The sequence below is a fragment of the Trematomus bernacchii genome, unplaced genomic scaffold (genome assembly GCF_902827165.1).
Source record: "Trematomus bernacchii unplaced genomic scaffold, fTreBer1.1, whole genome shotgun sequence".
Lineage (NCBI taxonomy): Eukaryota > Metazoa > Chordata > Actinopteri > Perciformes > Nototheniidae > Trematomus > Trematomus bernacchii.
In genome coordinates this window covers 12430684-12452767 of record NW_022987705.1, presented here as the reverse complement: position 1 = coordinate 12452767, position 22084 = coordinate 12430684, and the positions used below count along the sequence as shown (strand labels likewise).

Sequence of the window (22084 nt, the reverse complement as noted above, 5' to 3'; positions counted from 1 at the left end):
ACCCAAACGTTGTTGTTTTTATTAATTGCATTACCAAATTGGTATCAAATAAACAGTAAGCATTGGTAACACAACTTCCAAAGTTACAGTAAAATAAAAAGGAACCTGACTCGGACAATACACAATCCAACATGTTCAACAGAAGAGAATAAGTTATATTGTTTGTACACATGGTTCTTTACATATATATCTGTTTGTTTAAAGTTTCCAGGTGATGCAGACAGGATGGACCAGAGACTGAGAGACAGAACTGGACTCCTCACAGCAGTGAACTTCAGCACAGGTACAAATACTCTTTTTTTCATACTGTACAAAGAATCAAGAAAGATATTGGTTTAAATAAATGAAGTATTGACTTTAATACACTGATATACATTCCATTAAACAATACTAAATACTAGATCACCTACACATCAGTGAAGTTGAGGGGTTTTTCCATGCAAAGGGTTACATCTTAACAAGTTAACTAATTTAAGGTATTGAAGGCAAAGCTATTAGTGACAACTGCTATTTATCTCTCAATATTGTCTGTAAAAAACGTGGTAAAAGTTATGATTTCAGTGAGAGAACAGAGCAAGCTTCTACAGTTGCACTAAGTTTTGATAACAGTTAAATATTATTTTGATAATAAAATATATTTCAATGTTGATGAATGTCATAAGGTTCATTCATAATCTGATTGTCTTTGTAGCTCACTGTTGAAATAAAATAAAACATTACAATTACAAAATAATTATATCTACAGCCCCTAAACACAAGCACACCTCTTTCATAAATAACACACTTGTTCTGCAATAATATGTTTTATGTTTCCTGTAATTTTTGTTAGGAAAGGACATGCCTGAAAGACACGACTCAACATTTTCTCCTTCTCCGAGGGTCAAGAAGAACATCCAAGAGGAAAATTAAAAGCTGATGTTATGAGATTTTAAGACGAGTACAGGACATTCACTAAGAAACTACTTTTATTGTGAAGTCAGCTGATCGAATGCACCTATTTCCACATCTACACTCCATCACCTGATTAATTCTATTTGCCTCACTTCATGAGCTTCACAACACCTGTACCTTGTACCGCAGAGTTTGCAACGTCACAAATAAATGGGGCCACTCTTCAGTCAGATGTGAATGTGTAATCTAACATTTTCAGTAAGAATAATGGACAAAAGGAGTGCAAATACAAATTCAATTTATTAAAATCTGAACCAAAAGTTAATCAAACATGTTTTAAATAAAAAAGCACATATGGACAGAAGGTGTAAACCTATTAAATGTATAAGTAAACACATTTAGTCAAATAAAGTGACAGACAAGGCCTGTGCAGTTGGTATCAGCTATGCCCAGCATGGGCTCCTCCATCAGGCCTGGTCCTCCTCTCAGTCCTCTCCAAACCAACAGACTGGACGTCCATCACACGGAGGTTTCTCCCTGAAGTCTCGCAGCTCTCTGGACACCACGCTGTCTCAATCCGTCCACACTGAATATGAGTGGGGGAAAATGAAAATAATAAATGCTTTAGACAATAAGAAATATAAAGTTGACTGTTGAGTTGCTCAGTTTTTTTAGATTGTCAATACTATTACTGTATAACTAATATCTCAGGTTAAGAGGCACCTTCAAATAAAGATTGGTCTTTAAATACATTTTGTCTTTTGAATTGTTTGTCTAAAGTCAAGGATCTAGAACTGGTACTTGTAGTTTTAATGATACAGTCTGGTTATAATGCTGTTTGGAGGAGGCCTCACAGGTAAGAGCACTAACTAGCTATCATCACATGTACCTTAGCTTAACTTAAATGTATTAAACGTATAATTAAGTGATAGCAAAATATAAATAACTAATGTCATGCAAACATATTAATATGTGCTTGATTCCAGTGTTGCATTTAGCACATTGCATACAAACGTTAAGGGATTTTAAGATTCTGAAGTATTATGCTAAAAACTCAATAACTTAGATTATTATTTATAGTTTTGCTGAATAGTTTCATGTCCGCTTACCTTAGAAACGTAAAATGTGACGGCAGATGGGGAAGCATGTTAGCTTAGCTTCTTAGCTTGAGCTAGCTCTGTTACTTCCCAGCTGGAGGCAGAAGGTCCCGCCTCGGCGCCTCTTTGCCCTTATTTGGAGCAGGCGGGAGTTAGACTCAGACGTCACTGTCGAGCCGTTAGTGGCCGACTCCGCCTACTAAGGGCTTCTCGGCAACTCTGCAGAATCCTATGGGTGACGTCACGGACCCTACGTCCATTTATATATACAGTCTATGGCTAAAACACGTCAAATAAAAACCAATGACTCAACAACCATGGAAGAAATAAGTAGCAGTAAAAAAGATAAGTTAACTAGCACAGGTAAAAAAAAAAACTATAAATAAATGATGGTAGTAACAAAAGTCCTAAGAGGGATAGCTTAAGAAATATTGTAAAACTCTCTCTTTTTTAATCTTAGCATTGGCCTAGTACATGTGCGTGGCTAGCTCACAGCTTTGGAGAGGGCAAACCGGTCTTTTATTCTGTTGCAGCAGAAAAAAACCTGCAAAACATTGGAGGGGACAGTTAAGGCCCCTCCAATGAAAACGGGTTCCTTGTCGCCCAAAGTCAATTTGGTGTGTCCCGAACCCTCGGCCGTGACACGCCTTATTTGGCCTTTCACGGTCGACACAAGCTATCGGGCCAAGAAACCACTCTGATCAGCTGTTCAGCTAGCAAATGAGAAGCGAAACGGAAGTGAGGGACGTAAACAAATGATTTAAGGCACAGGACAGCAGCTAAACACCAGCAGGTGATACTTAAAGACATCAAACATAGCCCTTAAATGTCCTCTCTTACCTCCCACACATAGCAGGGACATCTCTGATATCGGCGGGAGCGTCCCCGGCTGTCCTCTGCTGAGAGCTCCGTGATTTGTTTGGTCAAGTCCGGTTTTTCATCTCATCGTAAATTTAGCAAGAAGTGGCCATTATTACATTGCTGACTCAATAAACTACACACCCGCCAGAACACTGCGATCATCAGATGCAGGTCTATTAACTGTGATTTTATAGTATGTCTGCACTTTATGTGCTCATTTCATCATTCATGTATTTTTATATTCTAAAACATGTTTTCGATGGACGAGAGTGAAAATGGAACGCACACGCTATTTGTTTGTTTATATCAGTCTGTTCTTCTTCTCTGTCTTCCGGTTGTTGCCTATTTTGAATGACGAATACACACTACCGCCGCCTGCTGGTAAGGAGAGTTATTGCCACTCACGCATGCGCAGTTCGTACGTGCTCGGCTGAAGTCTTTGCGGTGATTTCCAGTGCGACACGGCCAAGACGCAGGAGAAGTCGTCGATGGAACTGTCGGTGTCGGGTGTCGGTGAGTTCTCTGGTGACTGCCTGGTGTGTCAGGGCCTTTAGGATAATGATATGAAGGATTACGATGAGACAATTGCTTTTTCTGGGTCACCGGGGATGTTTCCAGCAGGTTGTCTTCTTCCTGCTCTGTGCCAGCATCGTGCCCAATGGATTGGCGTTTTCTCTGTTGTCTTCCTGACAGACATTCCCAGACACCACTGCCTGATTCCTGAGGAAAAGCTGACTCAAGATTGGTGCGATGCAATCATCCCGATAGAGGTGATTTAAAAAATGAAGAATCTACTATTTTACAGTTTTAACGATCAAATGAATAGCTACGATTTTCTTTTTTCTCTGCTGAATGAAGCTGAAAAAAGCTCATAAAGTGATGAGTTAGTCTAGGGTAGTCTAGACAATATTATCTTCACCTGAACTTCTCTAATATACTAACCGGTATCAGTATGTTGTTACTTCGGCAATCGGCATCATTTTGAAACGTGTATTACAATTAAATCACGGTCAAATATGTTAATCTTGTTGTAGTTGTAGCCCCCTTGCCAGCGATTCTCTAGTTTAGCAAACTCAGCCCGACTGAGCCCTGTTTGTTGGCCACGATAGAACCACGATTTTGTCGGGCCAGAAAAGAGGTGAAAAAGTACCCCCGGGCCGGAACTAGGCCTAGTGGAAGCAATATTCAAACATTTCCTTTTTGCTGACAACCAAATAATGGTTTCTTTATTTGCATTTTATCCCAACAGCTTGTAGTCCCCGTGCATAACAAGAAAACAACATTCATAACTTGCTGTGCTTGACGAAAGTCGATTGATTGTCTTAAAAATTGCTTATATAAACATTGTACTATTAATTGTATATAATTCATACCGGTTACTGTTGTTCCTAATCAACATTACCTTCTGGTAATTGCAATCTGTATAAATCGATTTAATTACATTTTTTATGAGAAGTAACATTGAAGTAATTAAAGCTCGACCAATACATTTTGGAGTATTTGTACATGCACTTTATGAATGTTATCACAAATCACATACTGTAGATCAGGGCTCTCCAACACGTCGATCGCGAGCTACCGGTAGCTCGCGGGCAGCTTTTCAGTAGCTCGCCGCTCGATTATCGATTATAGTAGTGTAGTAAGGTTGCTTATTGATTTTTCGGCCGCGGCTGGACAATAAGGTTTTTTTATTTTAGAATTTTTTCTGTCACACGAATATCAAATGGTCGGTGACGCAGAGCTCAAGGAACAGACGTGACAGCAGCACAGCGACAACACACACGGAGCAGTCTGCTTTCTCCACCAGCACCAGTCCAGAACCAACAGCAGAATGACCCGCTCTGAATCAGGCCCTGTCGCTGCGGCTCAGAGACACACAGGCAGGGATTTGTGTTTTTTGAAAAACACTCGTTATCGTCATGTCAGGTTTTTGGTGGATTTAATCAAGTCTTGGATTGCAGAGTATGAATGTCCTCTTGCTATTTTCAGTTGATAAATACTTGTGTAAAGTTTGTGAAGGCAGGAGGAAAGCTTCCGCGATCACCGTCTCCTCTCCGTTCCTCCAAACCCCGCCCCCTCCCTGAAAATAATGAGTGACAGGCTGATAGTGACCCGATAGAAACTTTATTATTCACTTAATCACTGATTGAGATATGTTGAAGCTAACTTAATCTCATACATTCATGGGATTTATGTAACAGTAAGACAGAGAATGTAAGTGTGCACCCACATGCACTATTTTTGTTTTTATAATGCTGTTGTAAATACTCCTGTTGTCTGCTGTGTTCAGACTTAAGTCACGTGTGTGATGCCACATTCAAGACATTCAGTGTCTTTTTTTTTTTAACAGAAGACCGTTGCTAGAAGCTGCAGCTAGACTGCTGAAGTATTAGTTTTTTGTTTTTGAGGATGGAACCATTTTCACACACAGATATAGGGAGGCTAGACCTATACAATTGATTTATTATGGTTTATAATTTAATGTCAAGACGAAGAAGAAGAAGAAAAAGATGGCTGAACAACTGTTCAGTGTCAATCCTGTGGAGATCTCCAAAATAATGTTCAGCTTAAGTCTCAGCAAAACTCACAACATTTCTGGAGCCTTGTAGACCCTGAAAACTATAGAACATTCACCAAGCAGCACTGAAAATGTCTGCTTTATTTGGTTCTGTTATACATACCTTTGTGAAGCAGCTTTTTCTGACATGAATGAAATCTAAATACAGAACAATACTGACTGATGAACATTTAAATGACTCTATTAGAGTGAACCGAAGTGGGTACACTCCAGCATACAGTACACCTGTATGGTGGACTCCATGCAGTGCCATTCATCTCACTAACAAAAGAGTGAAATGCTTGTAAGGTGGTGATGTGAAGTTAAGATTTTTGATAAGCTTTAGGTATTGCAATTTCACACGTGTACAAAAGTATAGCTTAATTCAACTGATGAGGGCTATGTGAATAAATGTAAGCGATGTGATGCAAGTAGCTCTTGGCCACTTTCATTTTTTGAAAGTAGCTCTCAGATGAAGAAAGGTTGGAGACCCCTGCTGTAGATATATACAAAACATTAACATGGATGTGCTTTGCAACATGAGTGTTTGGTGCTAATTCAAAAAAAAAAACACACAATTGTGTTGTTTTAATAACTGTCAAGCTCCATGGTGCAGTTGAAGTCAAATGCTTTCACAAATCTAGTGACATAAATGATTATTATTCTCAGGTATTATAAGTGGAAGGAGATAAGATGGTTATCCAGTTTTTGCTTCAGGCAGATAACAGTGAGGCTCCTTGTTCAAAGGAAAACTGGAGACTTCCCCTCTGCAACCTTTTCCTTTTCTTCAGTGTTTGTGAGTTTATAGGGTTTCTTCTTACAACATCTAGGGTTAATAAAGAAAACATTGATTCAGATGCGGTAATGGTTCACAGATACTGAACAGTGCTTTTGAGGCCTGAATGCACTGTGTGTGAATTACCACACACGTTTAATGTAATGTGTTGAGTTTGTGTGACTGGCTTACTTATGACCTACCAGAGATGCAGTTTAGTTTCTAATTAAAGTGCAGTTAAGTCAAGCACTGTTAAGCAATGACTGACACTACTATGTGACACAAAGTTAAAATATCATAAAAAAAAACACAATCACTGCCAAGATTTTTGTTTATTTATATCAATCTGTATGTCCATTTTAATAAGACTAATTTGCTAAGTCTGAGCAATATAATTATAACTATAATATCTATATCATTTGGAAATACATATATTTGCCTTCTGGTATTGATCTTCTCATCAGACTGTCAGAAAATAAAGAAGCGTATTTCATAAAATGTTTAAGTGATTCTTCATGTTAAGCTGGCTTTGCTATAGTGTGTCGTTTGCCTTCATCTGGTCACACATAATTATGGCTGTGGTGAGTATATCATTTTTAGTTTCTGTAATAAATGTCCCTGGTGGGTTGAAGCCGAGTGCAGGAATAAAGCAGGGACAATTATAATTTTGCTAGAATACAGACCTAGACTATTCTGCCTTTTTTCTTTTTTCTAAAAGCAATTGATAACGTGAAAAGATCATTCTTGAAGGCACTAGAAAAGGAAATGACCAAGTGGAAGTTATATGGTGGCAATATGAGGACATATCCTAGCCCGCTTTTTTATAATGTTTGCCATCAACTTTTAATCCAACTTAATATGTTAATATATAATCCTCTTTATTATGAATATGATGAATTGTAATTTATTTTTATTTGTAGTAAATTAATTATTTGAACTGTTTTTATTATTTATTTATGGAGGCCATATTTTTTTGTTTTCTTATCTATTTAATTGTATTTTCTGTCTTTCATTCACATACAAATATATATTTCAGATTTAAAGCATACAGTTAGCCATGTTTCTTTCTTTTGATTTACTTGTAATGCCGGTAGACAAATGACTTTTGAGCCAAGAACATATTTGCTTTTAAAAAAAGAAAATTAGAAAACCAAACCCAGTCAATTTTTATGTTAATTAAAATTAACGTACAAATAATTATTTTTAATAAATAATATCACTGGTTTCTGGGAGATTTGGTGACAGGAAGGTGCACTTTTACCCGGGGAAGTGTTGCATGTGACTGATGGTGTCAGGCAGAGGCATTCCATAGCTCTCGGGCAGCAGGAGGCTCAGCAACCCGGACGCAACTGTAATGCTTCCCATAAGGATGTAAGGCAGTGAAACGGAATAGCTTCCTGTGGCAGCACATCAAAGAAGGAGACAGTGAAAAACTACCATGGCCACAGCAAATAAAAACAACAAAAAGACAAAAGGTATAGCGACTGTAAGGATTGTATCTGCATCACTACTTTAAATCAAATCTTTAAATAGAAGCCTCTAAATTTGAAGAGAAAGAGTTAGGTTTTCAGCATAATGGTCTATCCGATGTGGTTGCTAGTCAAGCCTGTTTTTAGATTCTTTGTTCTTGTGACTTTTGTTCTGTTTTGTTTCAATGGAGGCACCAGCTTGTTCTAACAAGATGTCAGTTGGGTAAGAAACAGCTTTGTGCATCCACATAATTATATGCTTGGGAAAATGTAAGAAGTGTAAAATAAGGCAGAGGTGAGAGCCTCCTTACTTAAGTAAATGAAGTATGGGGCAATGATGCTGCCTATTCTGGAGGCCATGGAGCAGGCCCCCAAGGCCGTATTCCTCAACACTGTTGGGTAGAGTTCAGCTGTGTATGCGTACACAATAGCAAATGCTGTCGTCACCGCACACTTCCCCATCATCTCCAGTGTTATGGAGAGATAAACCAGGTCTAGAGCGGGTAAAGCATTCAATCAGAGGTTACATGTAAATTGAGTTATATAAGATGCAAATTCAATTATCCGCAATTATGTTTGCTTGCAACTGAGAAAGTAGACACATTTTGCATCTGAAAATACTATATAATGAGTGATCCTACATAGACAAACAAATGAGAAAAAGGCACAAAGCTTTATTAATAAAAAATGCTTCCTCTAAGGGTCATACTTGCTGGCATGAGCTGTAGGAAGAGTAGAAACACTCCTCCCATGAAGAGGGTTGATGAGACACTCAGTCGTCTGGACCACCAGCGAAACATTACCCAAGACAAAGTGTAGGCTGGTATCTCAACCAAAGCCGACACGAAACAGTTGAAGTAAGCGCTACCGTGAAGGTTTGCCGTGTTTAGGGAAAGAGCAAAGTAAGCAATGGTCAAGGTGTTCCTGTGGGGATACATTTTAAACATTAATATCAATTTAGAATATGTTTTTAGTTAGTAGCTCTCAGGCATGACACAACAGCGTAGTCAGAAAAAAAATTAAACTCATATTATTGGTGTTCCTTTTCTAGAAATTCTCATCTAGTGTTTCGCAAATGTACCACAGCAAATTGGGCCCACTAAATATTACCAACCCATTCCCAGCTTTGATTTATTTTTCAAACGTAATTACAATGGCCCTTATAAGCCATTGTAATACGTTTAGATAGATAGATAGATAGATCGTACTTTATTGATCCCAAATTGGGAAATTGTTTTTGTTACAGCAGCATAAAAGGCATTTTACAATAAAACAAAATATACAAGAATAGAAATAAAATAAAATAAAATATAAAATAAAATATAAAATATACATATTTATAGATTGGTGGTGAATTAAAAGTTGCAGAAGAGTTAAGTGACATTCATATTTGGACAGACAGGATTAATACAGAAAACCTGAACTAAAACATTCATCCTGAATGCTTATGTCGGTACATACAGTAACCGCTACATGACATTGTTGGTTGCAGCTTGTTTCTGCTGCCCCCTACTGGTCAACAATCTATTGTTATTGTAGGTTTGAGTTTAATCCAAAAAAAACTTGAGGTGTGATACAGTCTACAGTATGGTGATGACTGATACAAAAACTGAAATGTTAGTTCATGATTCTTATTTGGAATAGAAAGTATTTATTTTAGAAAGAATGTCCATGCATGCAGCTTGTAACTTATCAACCTGCTATGATGAACGGGAGGTTACGACTTATTTCCCGTCAGACTAAGTTAAACTGTTTCTAAATCAAACTGCATCGGTTTTCAGTAAGGAAGTGCGCACAGGATTAATACAGGCATACTGTGCAGTTATGAAACCTGATTTTGATCTGAGTTGCAGGCTTCACAGCACCTGACAGGTCATTATTTGTTGTTAGTTCAATGGACTGTCATTGGGCCTGAACAGTGTATGTGCGTTTGGAACAGCGTGTGTTCAGTATATGTCTGTGTGTGTATTTGTGCATGCAGGGTCACTGTACTGAATGTGGGGGTCAGCAGGGACTCACCAGACCAGCCACAGCGTGAGGGAGATCCAGCGGATGTTTGGGGAACGGAGCAGGTCACAGATGTTGAGGGCCTTACTCTCGCATTGAAGTTCTTTCTGTGGGGCAGCAGAGCCCTCAGAATAACAAACACTTAGCAAGCAGAGCCATCGCTCTAGAAATAATTTCATTAGAGAGATGCTTGTGTATGAATGGCCACTTGCTGAGTGAACACATGCATGTGCACGCGTTCACACATGTAGTACCCAAAAGTCTGGATCAGGATTAAAGGCAAAAGTTAAATGTGCAATGAAGACTGGGGGGGGGGGATTATTGTAGTAATTAGGAGTAGAGGTAAAGCAAACAGATTTCTCCAGTTTATGTTTAAATTGTAACCTGTCCTATTTGTTATCTCCCCTTAGTCATAATTCTCTAAAAATACAAATCATATAGTGATTGGCAGTGTGATCATATTTCTTAATGTGAGTGTTGTAGTTTTGACAGTTTTTTCTTAGGTTGTCCAGTTCCTAAATTGTTGATAATTAACAACTCAACACAACATCTTTTGAATACATTTTTACAAAAGTTTTAAGTATTCCAAAAAAGAAAAGAAAAGTGAAACAATCTTTGGGTTCATACCGGCAGAAAATGTTGCTCCATAATGTTTACCGGAAAACTGTAAATGATTACATCACAGGCAGTGAACCATTAAGGATGCTCTAACACTTTTAAGTAAACTCTGCAAGAGTATAGTAAGAGTAAACAAATATGATACTGGCTTATCATATTAGGAAAATGCCCTGTGCCCAGTTTTTATGCATTTACATGAACAGTTTTTTTTCAGTGAGATCTCACCTGCAAAGGACTAAAGATGACCGGCGGAGGCTTGATTTTGTTCTTTTTAGCAGCATCTCTCACTATGGCCTCTGCCTCCTCCACTCTGCCCCGAGACAGCAGCCAGCGAGGAGACTCTGGGATGAACCTGCCTCAGTACAGAGAGAGAGACAGATGTTCAATCCCCCAGAAGAGAGACAATTATTTTACCTTATTCCGAGTCCTTTGACTGCTCAAATGATCCTCCATAAAAGTAAAACATACCTAACAAAGCCTTGAAAAGTTGAAAAAGGCTGATGCTGTTGCAATGCTGTTACTGTTATTACATTGTGAATATAGTGACCATATCTATGTATGACACTTTTTCTTAAATGTATACCTAATCCGACAATTATGCATGCATTTTAATATGATAAAAAATACATTAAAAATGAATTGTCATAATGTCATAGTCACAAGTTTAATGTCACAACACCACAGCCCTATACAATTTATATGTTATTATCAAAGAAGGACTGTATTTATTATGTTTATCAACTACGTGATTAATAGGCAAATTCTTTCAGCTTTAAAAAAACAATCTGTTTAGCTTTTGACAGGAACTATGTTGATGAATTGATTGACCTTCATGAACGTAATACTTAAAGCAACGCTGTACTTTATACACCACTCAACACTGTAGAAAATAAAACACTTGAAATGAAACACAGCCAGAGATAAAATCAACTAGAAAAATAAGAACCCCACACATTCAAGCAAATACACACCTACCTACCACCAGAGAGGCACATAGAGGAAGCCAGGCAGGGTGAGGCCGAGGAGAAGCATCCTCCAGTCTCTCAAGAAGTAGGCTAACAGTGGCAGGAACATGTAGCCTGCAGCAAAGAAAAGACTCACACCTGCGGTGGAATAAATTGTCCGAACTTTTGGGCTCAATATCTCTGTCCCTGAAGCACAGGAGAAAAGGGGGGAGATTCAAAGCACAGGCAATGAATGACACATTATTTTTCATGGACAAGTTAGCAACTAAATACACCTGCAATCATCAAATAGAGGCAAACAAAAGTACCTAGCACAAACGCAGCCACATAATTAGAGATTGTTGCCATCCCGACAATAAAGAACAGGGCGCAGAACACGGGCCAGGATGGAGCGAAGACCATGATGAATGTGAACACTGTCTGGACTGCCATGGTAACAAACAACACTATTTTTATCCCATACTAAAAATGATACAAAGCACAGGTAAATGACCATGTAAGTAGATGCAAAGGTCAACCAATGGAACCCTCAAATGTACTGTATAGTATGATTCACTGAAGTCGACAAAACACTGAAAAATCCAGTAAGTACAACACAGTAGTATAACTTGTTTACCAGAGTTTGCATAGCTGTTGAAGTTAAACATTTAGCCGAGAGTCAGCATTTGTGAGAAGGTCAACACATGACAGTTGGGAAAATGCTTTACTGATGCGGCTTCATTTTTTACTACTTTTTTTTCCATTTAGTGAACTGTCAGACTTTGATCAGCACTGACGGCTAAAAAAAGAGAAATAGGTTCTTGTTGAGTCGTTTGAGTACGACAATATCATTGTAACATTAATATCATTAAAACATCTATTCATTGACAGTGGGGCACACTTGTTGCTGTTGGAAATTTGACTTGGCAGATCATTTGTTACAATAAGTGCTTACTTAGTGATTAACGTTTTGAAAAACTAAAGTTAATCCTTCATCACCTGTCAGAGAGCTGCCCCGAAACGAAGGAGCCAGTGAGAACACCACAGAAGAAGATGGAAGAAGTTAGCGGGTTCTTCCACCTTTCGTCACACACCAGGTCCCACTGCAAACACACACACAGCTTTAAGTCTTCACAAAAAGTAGCAATTTCTTAACAAAAAACTGTCTAAAAAGTACCACAGGAGTGCATTTGTATGTGTATGTATAATCATAACAATTATCATAGTTATATCAAAATAAACTTACTTTGCAGAAATTTGAAATGTTGGCTTTTTTTAACAATTATAACCTAATGGCTTATTTATTTGTTATTACTGGAAATAAAAAGTGTTTTCTTTATTAAGTCCAAATATGCACCTAACGAGAGTGGAACAAATATTAGACACATCTTTGAAAATGTAATACATTATTGTTTTAGTTTCCCAATGATTGATAACTTGGTGGCTGAACAATTAATGTTATATGTGAGGCAATTTCTTGTGTAGATGTTGAAAATATCTCTGAATCTATTGCAACATCAAGATGAAATGTAGTTTTTGCACTAAATTTAAAAACTCTAAATTACTAAGTAGGCTACTGTACTTGAGTAAAATGTTGAGAATTTGACAATTGTATGCTACGTCGTACTCGTACTTCTACTCCACTACAATTCGACGGTAAATATTGTAGGCTACTTTCACTCGACTACATTTATTTAATACCTTTAGTTACTACGCAGATGTTCATTAATAATGTGAAATATAATTTATAATTGAGTTACAATTGGAGTAAATACAAAAGCTACCTTGCAGTATACAGAGTAATTACAACTAGCTGTAACTGTACCAGCTTTGATAACACTTTAATTTATGAATAATTATAATGAAAACATATGATACATATTATTCTGGGATGGGCCAATCTGCACAATGAGTAGGTACCACCTTAAGTATATTTTGAAGCTTATTATTTTTGTACTTTTACTTCAGTTACATTTCAAATGAAGGAATGTTCTTGTAGTTATCCTACACACTCCGGTTTTTTCACTCAAGTACAAGATCTGAGAACCTTTTCCACCTCTGCTTACTTCCTGTATGAATATCATATACATTTCTCATGCGTCATCTCAGTGTCAGCTGCATCCCAGAAGCTATACGCAGACCTGTGCACAAACCTCCGTTATGATGGTAGAAATGTACACGCTTTGGTCATACTCCCACCCATCCAAGCAGCTCTCAGTCGGCACATTAGACATGTTAACATCGACCCCGGGCAGAAAGCCTCTGTCCGAGAAACTCAGCACATCTCCCAGCCTGTATCTGGAGCACTTGCTGGGCACCAACGCGCCGCTGTTGCTGTCCAGCTCCAGCGGGATGCTGCGGTTCCTCCACGCCGCCGTCAGGTTCACGTTTGCGGGAATGACGCAGCGGTGGGGCGGAGTGTCTGCGACGAAGACGATGAACATGCCGGTGAAACCGTTAGGGATGACGGTGAGACAGAGTAGGAAAAACACCTGCTGCTGGAAATGTCCCCATTCCCCGAGAAAGGCAGTTGCAACCTCATAGTCAGTCATGTTGTTTGTGTTGGCTTTTTGCTCCTTGCAAGTGACGTGATTCAAGATGGCGCCTGTGTCGGCTCGCCGCTCGCTAAGCTCTCTAACTTTACCTGTCCTGTTTTTGTTTTATGTTTGTCAGAATGTCTCTGCTCGTTTATGATCGCCAAGCTCTCCTCCACCTCAGACCCTCACTGGAGTTGATATTGCTGCCCAAACCGACATCTGGCAACCATAAATCGTCCCCCCCACCTCTACTGTTGGATATCCCCACTTACCTACGCCGGTCACACTGCATCCTGCCTCGCCGAAAGCGCTTTCGACGACGGGGAAAGCGTGGTGGTGCACTGGTCCATCTGAAGGCATACCTGACGGCTTCTTCTGTGAATTATCCACGCCTCGGATGTCACGGCCCTCCCGCTGCACGCCAAGTGAGAGATCGGTGGATTCGCCCCGTTTTTCCGGAACTCCGGACTCTGAGGGGCCCGCTGGCAGCTCCTCCTGCCCGACTGACTGCTCCCGGCCCGCGCGGCGTTCAACACGCACATCTTCGTCAGCTGAGACGCACTACACCTTCGGCAAGCCCGAAAAAAAACGACTTCTTCACCTCTCGTGAACTGGATTTTATGTTCCTGACGGAGACCTGGGCTCACGCTGGCGAGTATACACCGTTCTCTGAACTTCTTCCTCCTGACTGTACATTCTTCAGCTCCCCCCGTGCCACTGGCCATGGTGGGGGCATAGCATCAGTGTTTAGAGCTAACCTCCAATGCCGATTGCTTCACCCTGTATCTAGCTATGCCAGCTTTGAGTTGCAGCTTATTGAACTGAACCCGGCCTCGCCTATACTCTGCGCAGTCGTGTATCGTCCACCAAAGTGTAATAAGGATTTCATAAATGACTTTTCTGACTTTCTGTCCGGGATCATGGTGAAATATGATCGTGTTTTGATCTCCGGAGACTTCAATGTCCATGTGTGTTGCGAGTCCAAACCTCTGGTTAGGGACTTTTTAAATCTCCTTGATTCCTTTGGTCTCGTTCAGTCCGTGGCTGGCCCAACACACGAAAAAGGACACACTTTGGACTTAGTATTATCGTTTGGACTGTCTGTATCTGTGGATGAAATATGTGCAGCAACGCGTATCTCAGACCATTTACCGGTTCTGTTTACAACCTCCATCCCTTCCGCAGGAGTCGAATCACGTGCCCCTGCGCGTCGTCTGCGTTCGATTAACCCCTTGACTGCCTCACAGTTCTCTGATGCTTTTAATGCTTCTCCGATCTGTAAATTAGATGTGAACTGTGCTTTTAATGCTGATGAGCTTATCTCCATGTTTGATTCGACATGTACACTAATACTGGATTCTGTTGCTCCTTTTACGCTTAGACGCACCAAAGTTCTATCAGAGCCGTGGCTCAATGACTGTACTCGTGATCTGAGACGCGCTTGCAGGCGTGCAGAGAGAAAATGGAAAAAGGATAAACTCCATGTCTCCCTAGAAATCCTTCGTGCTTGCCTTTCTGACTACCAGACGGCAGTCAAAGCAGCCAAAACAGAGCACATTTCTCTGTTAATCTCCAAAAACAGCCATAAACCTCAGGTTCTTTTTAATGTCCTCAACTCTATCATTAATCCCTGTGATGTTTCTTCTATTGTCCCATCGACTACTCTCTGTGATAAGTTTCTTACATTTTTTATTGAAAAGGTATCTGCTCTTAGGCTAGCCCACACTAGTGCTACCCCAGATCCTGCTCCTTTTCTGTGCCCTGCTGTCCTCGACCACTTTGACCCTGTATCCCTCTCTTCTCTCTCGGATGTAGTCAAGCACCTGCGGCCGACAAACTGCACCTCAGACAGCATTCCCTCTCGCCTTCTCAGAGATGTTTTAGAATCAGTTGGAGCAAGTATTTTATTACTTTTAAACACCTCTCTTACCTCAGGATGTGTCCCAGCTGCCTTCAAACATGCCGTGGTTAAGCCACTCCTTAAAAAGAAAAATCTCGACCCCTCCATTCTCGCAAATTTTAGGCCCATCTCCCAGCTACCTTTTTTATCAAAAGCCCTGGAGCGAGTAGTCTACGCCCAGCTGCAGTCTTTTTTAACCACGCATGGAATCCATGAAAAGTTCCAGTCTGGCTTCAAACCCATGCACAGCACTGAAACAGCCCTTTTAAGAGTTTTTAATGATCTGCTCCTAGCCGCCGACTCAGGTAGCCCAGCTGTCTTGGTGCTGTTAGACCTGACAGCTGCCTTTGACACTGTGGACCATAGCATCCTGTTGTCACGGCTTGAACAGTCCGCTAGCATCACAGGCTCTGCCCTTGCATGGTTCAGGTCCTACCTGACAGACTGTAGCTTCTCGGTACAGCTAGGTGCCTTCTCCTCTGCCAAAGCCCCTCTTACCTGTGGGGTTCCCCAAGGCTCGATTCTGGGCCCCATCCTTTTTCTACTGTACATACTGCCCCTAGGTTCAATACTCACAAAACATAACATTCCCTTCCACTGCTACGCCGACGATGTACAGATCTATCTGCCTCTCAAAGCAAATGTCAAACGCTCACTACAGCAGCTGATGGACTGCTTAGCAGAGATAAAATCCTGGCTGAGCAAAAACTTCCTCAACCTCAACGAGAGCAAGACCGAGGTCATCTTTTTTGGACCGCAACCTCCAGCCTCTCCGGTTGATATTCTGGGCTCTATCAAAAAAAACATCCTCCCCTCGATCATGAACCTTGGAGTGACATTCACCAGCACTTTTAAATTTGACAAGCAGGTCAGCACCGTAGTAAAATCCTGCTTTTTTAAAATAAGACTATTAGCCAAAACCAAGTCGTATTTATCTTTTAAAGACTTAGAAAGGGTTATTAACGCCTTTGTAACCTCGAGACTGGACTATTGTAACGCTCTGTATGTGGGTATGGACCAGGCCTCAATCAAACGCTTACAGCTAGTCCAAAACGCTGCTGCACGTTTGCTGACTGGTCACAAAAAGCGCGACCACATCACCCCTATTCTGGCCTCACTACACTGGCTTCCAGTTCGGTTCAGAATTGATTTTAAAATCCTTTTATTTGTTTTTAAAGCCCTAAATGGGCTGGCTCCGGCCTATATAACTGAACTGCTCCAGCGCTACACCCCAGCCAGAGCTTCAAGGTCTGCTGACCAGCTGCTGCTGGTAGTGCCCAAGACCAGGCTAAAAACCTGAGGGCACCGAGCCTTCTCAGCAGCTGGGCCTAGGCTCTGGAACACTCTGCCCCTCCATGTGAGGTCGGCCCAGACCCTAGGGGTTTTTAAATCAAAACTAAAAACACACTTCTTCTCTCTGGCTTTCTAGTTAGAGCGGAGCACGACTCCTGACTATTCCGTGTGTTTTATTCTTATTTTGTTTTTTAAGTTATATCTGTTGTAATTTATTGTCGTTTATTGTGTTTTGTAGTAATGTGTTTTTATTACATGTACAGCACTTTGGCTCGACCAAAAATCGCTTTTAAATGTGCTTTATAAATAAAACCTGATTTGATTTGATTTGCACACAAAGTGGAAGGATTTTGAAGTGGGCTTTTCAAAAGCAGTGGTTTTGTTACAGCTTCTAAACCATCCCACCCACCACCTGCTGTATTCAGTGTTGGCTGCGGTTTTCCTAATTAACCGATATTGAGAAGATTAACAGGTGTGATGCCCCTGTGGGAGGGTGTGGCTGCACTGATTGCAGTGATTCAGGACACCTGGGTCTGGTGCCCTGGAGCTATTTAAAGCCTCTCTGCTCCTCTCTGGTTGCGGTCGAATAGTCCATTTAGCTTATAGATATTAGGAACCTTTGGAGCCCTGCGCTGAGCCGCTTCTGGGACGCTTCTGAGCCGTAACACGCCGCGTGTGGTGGAATAGCACCCATTGACTAGAGTGGCCGCGATCGCCGTGAGCACCGCGGCGCAGCCGTAACGCGCCCGTAACGCGCCCGTAACGCGCCCGTAACGCGCCGCAGACGGACCCGGTGGAATCTAGGGGTAAAATTAGGATGAATCCTATTTTTGACGCGGCGCAGCCGTAACGTAGTCGGGCAGGCAGGAAGTGGAACGTTCAGAGCATAGCATATATATATATATATATATATATATATATATATATATATATATATATATACACACACACACACAAACTAATTTTGCAGACCCTATCCCTCCGTAGTCTTTCAAGTAGGAGGAGAAATGCCAGCGTTCTCCTCCGGTTTACAGGCACTGTGTAAATTATATATATAGAATAATTATGATGATGAATGCATTTTTTTTACCACTAAAATACAGCAACACATCTTTGATTCATGTCGTTTATAACTGGAATATTACAGTTATTATTAACTTTGTCTGTACAAAGTAGCCTGTCCAGGAAATATGCCCAAATCAACAAAAACTGCGAGCCGGCAGGCAAGACGCTCCGCTTCTGACATGCTTCTGAAACGCGCCTGGTAGGGTATGACGCCGGAGGAGGCCGGACCAAAACCGCGGCGCAGCCGTAACGCGGCGCAGACGGACCCGGTGGAATCTAGGGGTAACGGAGTGAAATGACCCGGAAGTCCCTCAGTGGCAGCCATGATAAGTGCCGTTCGAATTCTCTAAATGAAAGGAAAGGAGGTTTCAAACTTCCTTTATAACCTCCTTTAGCTTAGGAACCACTGGACCTCCCTAACCGAAAGGAGAGGAGAAAATGCTGCCCCACAATGCCTTGCGGCCGCGGCATTTGCCGTAACACAACAGTCGGCCGTTCACGGAAACAACCGATTATGAACGAGAACAACAAATGGGGGCTCGTCCTACGGGTTATTGGTTTAAAAGAGCCTCTCTGCTCCTCCCTGCAGGCACCAGGGGCCAATACGAAGCCGGATTTTCGCTTAGCCGGCTAACAGGGAAAACTCGGGCTTTCCGGTCCTACGACGCTGGTTCTCTTTTTACCGGGCTAGATCTCCATGGTAACTTATGCTGAACTTAACCTCCTCGGGAGAAGGTTAGGTTGCAGGCTAAGAGATCAACTCAGTGAAAGCACCGCCTGCTGACCAATCAGAGCTCCGTGTGCGGAGTTTAAAGCTATCAAGTCATATTACAGGATAGAGGAAATACAGAAAAACTGCCGTTGCAGGAAAGACGGCCGGCAAAAATCAACAGACTGTGTGCACGTGAAAATTAATAGAATATCCCCTCCCATCTTCAGAGCAATCTGACTATTATAACATTAGCGTTAAGAAAGCTTACTTAAATATCTGCCACAACATAAGTATCCGGATCAGAGTAACATTAAGTACAGTCCGCGGCACTGTGAGTGCAGACGTCGATGTGTCACATTATCATTCATATCATATCACATCATAATGTATCATATATTTCCTTATTTGAGTCAGCTTCTTGAGCCATATCTGGCCAGATATGGTGCAGCTTAGCGAGAGCGCGTATGTTTTGGATTGGGCCAACAGGCTAACTCAAACATATCCAGGTTAGGTTGAACCAGCTTCGTAGTACAGGCCTCCGGTTTTGTTGAGTATGTTATGAGTTTTCTTAGTTGTTTCACTTTGTGCACTTCAACACTCTCACACATACATGTCCATACAATCCTCACCCTGCATTTACACGACTGATACCACTGATATTCACACCTCATGCCTTATGTTAGTTTTGCACTTGATTAATTTGGTTAATTTGAACTACTTGTTTAAATAAACATCTTTTTCTACCCGTGAACATGTTGTGTCTCCTCTTTGTTGTGGCCTTTTGAGCCAGGTCGCAACAACAGGCCACATACAGTTCCTGGATAAAAAAAAAAGAGTTACACAATGAAACAGGCCTACTGTATAGCCTACTGTCCACTTTGCGCCAAATAAACATAAAGTACGATCTACATCTACAGTATGTCAACATGTTAGCTTAGATTACGTTTGTCAAAATATAGCTTTTTTCAGTTTCAACATAATAACGTTTAGCTCTGTCTCAGAATTTATAACGATGACCTATTGACCTGAGTGTGTGTCTGCACCTACTCCATAAAATATTAGGGTGAGCGGTCATCTTATATTTTTCCTGAGGGGTATTTTTATTGCTTATATCAAATCCGCTAAATGTGTCCCTGGAATTATAAATAATAAGATTGTATGTTGCATTGGTCTAATTAGAATTTGTATGAGATCATTTGGTCAATCACACAAAATCACAAGCTCCAGTTTGACCCATACAGGTGTATCAAAGAACAAATATCAAATCGGATATTTGTGCTATGAGTAATTAATGATGATTTCCACTTTGTACTTGCCGCACAAGACTCTGCAGGAACCAGACAAAAGATCTGCACATATTTAATCTCCCAGCAACTGTAACTGTTCACATTTGATCTATCAGATACCTTTGTCTGGCATTTAAATCTCTGTTAGATTGAAATGTTGCACAGTAAAAATAGCTGGAAGCTTTTAATGAAGTGTGCTGATCTTTAGTTTGATTCCTGATCTTTTAATTCTTTCCTGAAAGGTTTTAAAGATGTCAAGACAACTCTTTACCCTTTTTTCTCTATAATGGCATTATGGCATCTATTTGGTTTAAAGTCCAAATATAAATCACGGTCCAATCCTTTGTTACAACTACTTTAAGGTCTGCCCTCTGCTTTCCAAGAATAGCAGACCCGTTTGTCAAGGGTGTGACAATAACCTGAAACAATCTTGATCATGGTTAAACATTATCTCAAAAGCTGATTATATGTTACAATAAATATTCTGAGGAAAATTGTTTTGCCAACAGTAACACAATCCACCCACAATTAATTTCACTCCACTGACGCTTTTAAATTTGTATATCTTTCGCTCTCTGTGTAAGACTGTTACAACCTTATGTTGTAGTGGTGTTGTAGACCACCCAAATACTGTGCAAGCTTTTTTGATGATTTTACTGAACTGCTGTCTATAGTGTGTATTGACTTTGACCGTCTAGTCATTGTTGGTGATTTTAAGATCCATGTTGACAACCCCCAGGACAGAGGGGCTAAAGAACTGTTTTGTGTTCTTGATAGCTATGGACTGACTCAGCATGTGGCGGAGCCCACGCACAATAAGGGGCACACTCTGGACTTAATTATCTCAAAGGGTCTGAATATCTCAAAGGCAGTGGCGAGCCGTCAGGGCCCTCTAGGCCCTCTGTGAGGGCCTAAGATATTCTAAAAAATAGTATTTAAAAACATTTAAAAATATATATATATTTTTTAAATATATATTTTTTTAATATTATTTTTGTTATATTTTTCATTAGTTTTACCGAAAAAAAACTTGATTTAATTGTATTTAAAATAACATTTCCAAAGAAATAAATCCTTCGAATCTGCCTGTTCAGTCTCTGTTGAATGTGAAGGGTTACATGAAAGAAGCTCGTCTGGCCCTCTCTGCGATTCACAGAGGTATAGTAACACAGAGGTATAGTAACTGAACGAGAGAGTAATGTCAAATGACAGTACAATTGACCAATCATATCTTCCCTCTAAATGGGTGGGTTTTATTATCGCGGAATTTATGACAAGTTCCGCCCGCTGTGAAACTTTTCTTGTTTCCATAGCAACAACAACTTCCTGTCAACAGCGTGAACTCGCCTGCAAAATAAAAGCATGCCAAATTACACTTAAGACATACAACTGCAACGAAAGTAACAAACACAATGCAATATCATTTTCAATGTCAAAGAACACAAATTGGGTTCACAGGTGTTGTTTTGTGTGGTAGAGGGTCGCTGTCATTGATGCGTTTTGCACCCTGGGCCGTTGTTTTGATATTCCGCTGAAGTATACGCTGTGACATAATAACTATTTTTTTTTCTTTTTTTCGAGGGAATTGGTGGGGGTCAGAGGGCCTAGGTATAAAGCTCACGGCTCGCCACTGCTCAAAGGTTGTGGTGACTGATGTTGCACTCTCTGATCATTCCTGTGTTTTCTTTGAGAGCTCTATTTCGGTTCACAAAAATGTTCAGAAAGAGGTAACCACAAAGCGATATTTAACTGAAAATACTAGGGAAATGTTTACTCATAATTTTTCATCCACACTTGCCCCTGCTAACATCTCAGTAAATGAGCTAGTAGATCATTTTAATTCAAAAATTAAAAATGTTATAGATACCATTGCTCCAACTAAGGTAAAGGAAGTGATTGGCAAGAAAATATCTCCATGGAGAAAGGCCATGACCGTGAGAACAGAAAAAAGAGAGTGTCGAAAAGCTGAACGCAGGTGGCGAAAAACAAATCTCCAGGTTCACTTTGAAATCTATAAAGAGAGACTTGGCCTTTATAATTTGGAATTGAAAAACGCACGACAGTCTTTCTTC

At 40.5% G+C, this 22084-nt stretch overlaps 1 protein-coding gene across 1 annotated transcript; it reads right to left on the bottom strand.

Annotated features, from left to right (window-relative positions):
* Window positions 1–5945: 5945 nt before the first annotated feature.
* On the bottom strand, window positions 5946–17414 carry LOC117490378 (solute carrier family 22 member 5-like). The gene is made up of 12 exons (XM_034140098.1): window positions 17278–17414; window positions 13373–13796; window positions 12219–12322; window position 11768; window positions 11549–11702; window positions 11255–11426; window positions 10501–10627; window positions 9670–9764; window positions 8360–8574; window positions 7962–8144; window positions 7443–7578; window positions 5946–6232 (listed from the first exon to the last, which is right to left on the bottom strand). The coding sequence occupies exons 2-12, from the start codon at window positions 13769–13771 to the stop codon at window positions 6148–6150; spliced, it is 1671 nt and encodes a 556-aa protein (XP_033995989.1). The 5' UTR covers window positions 13772–13796; window positions 17278–17414; the 3' UTR covers window positions 5946–6147.
* Between the last annotated feature and the right edge of the window lie 4670 nt (window positions 17415–22084).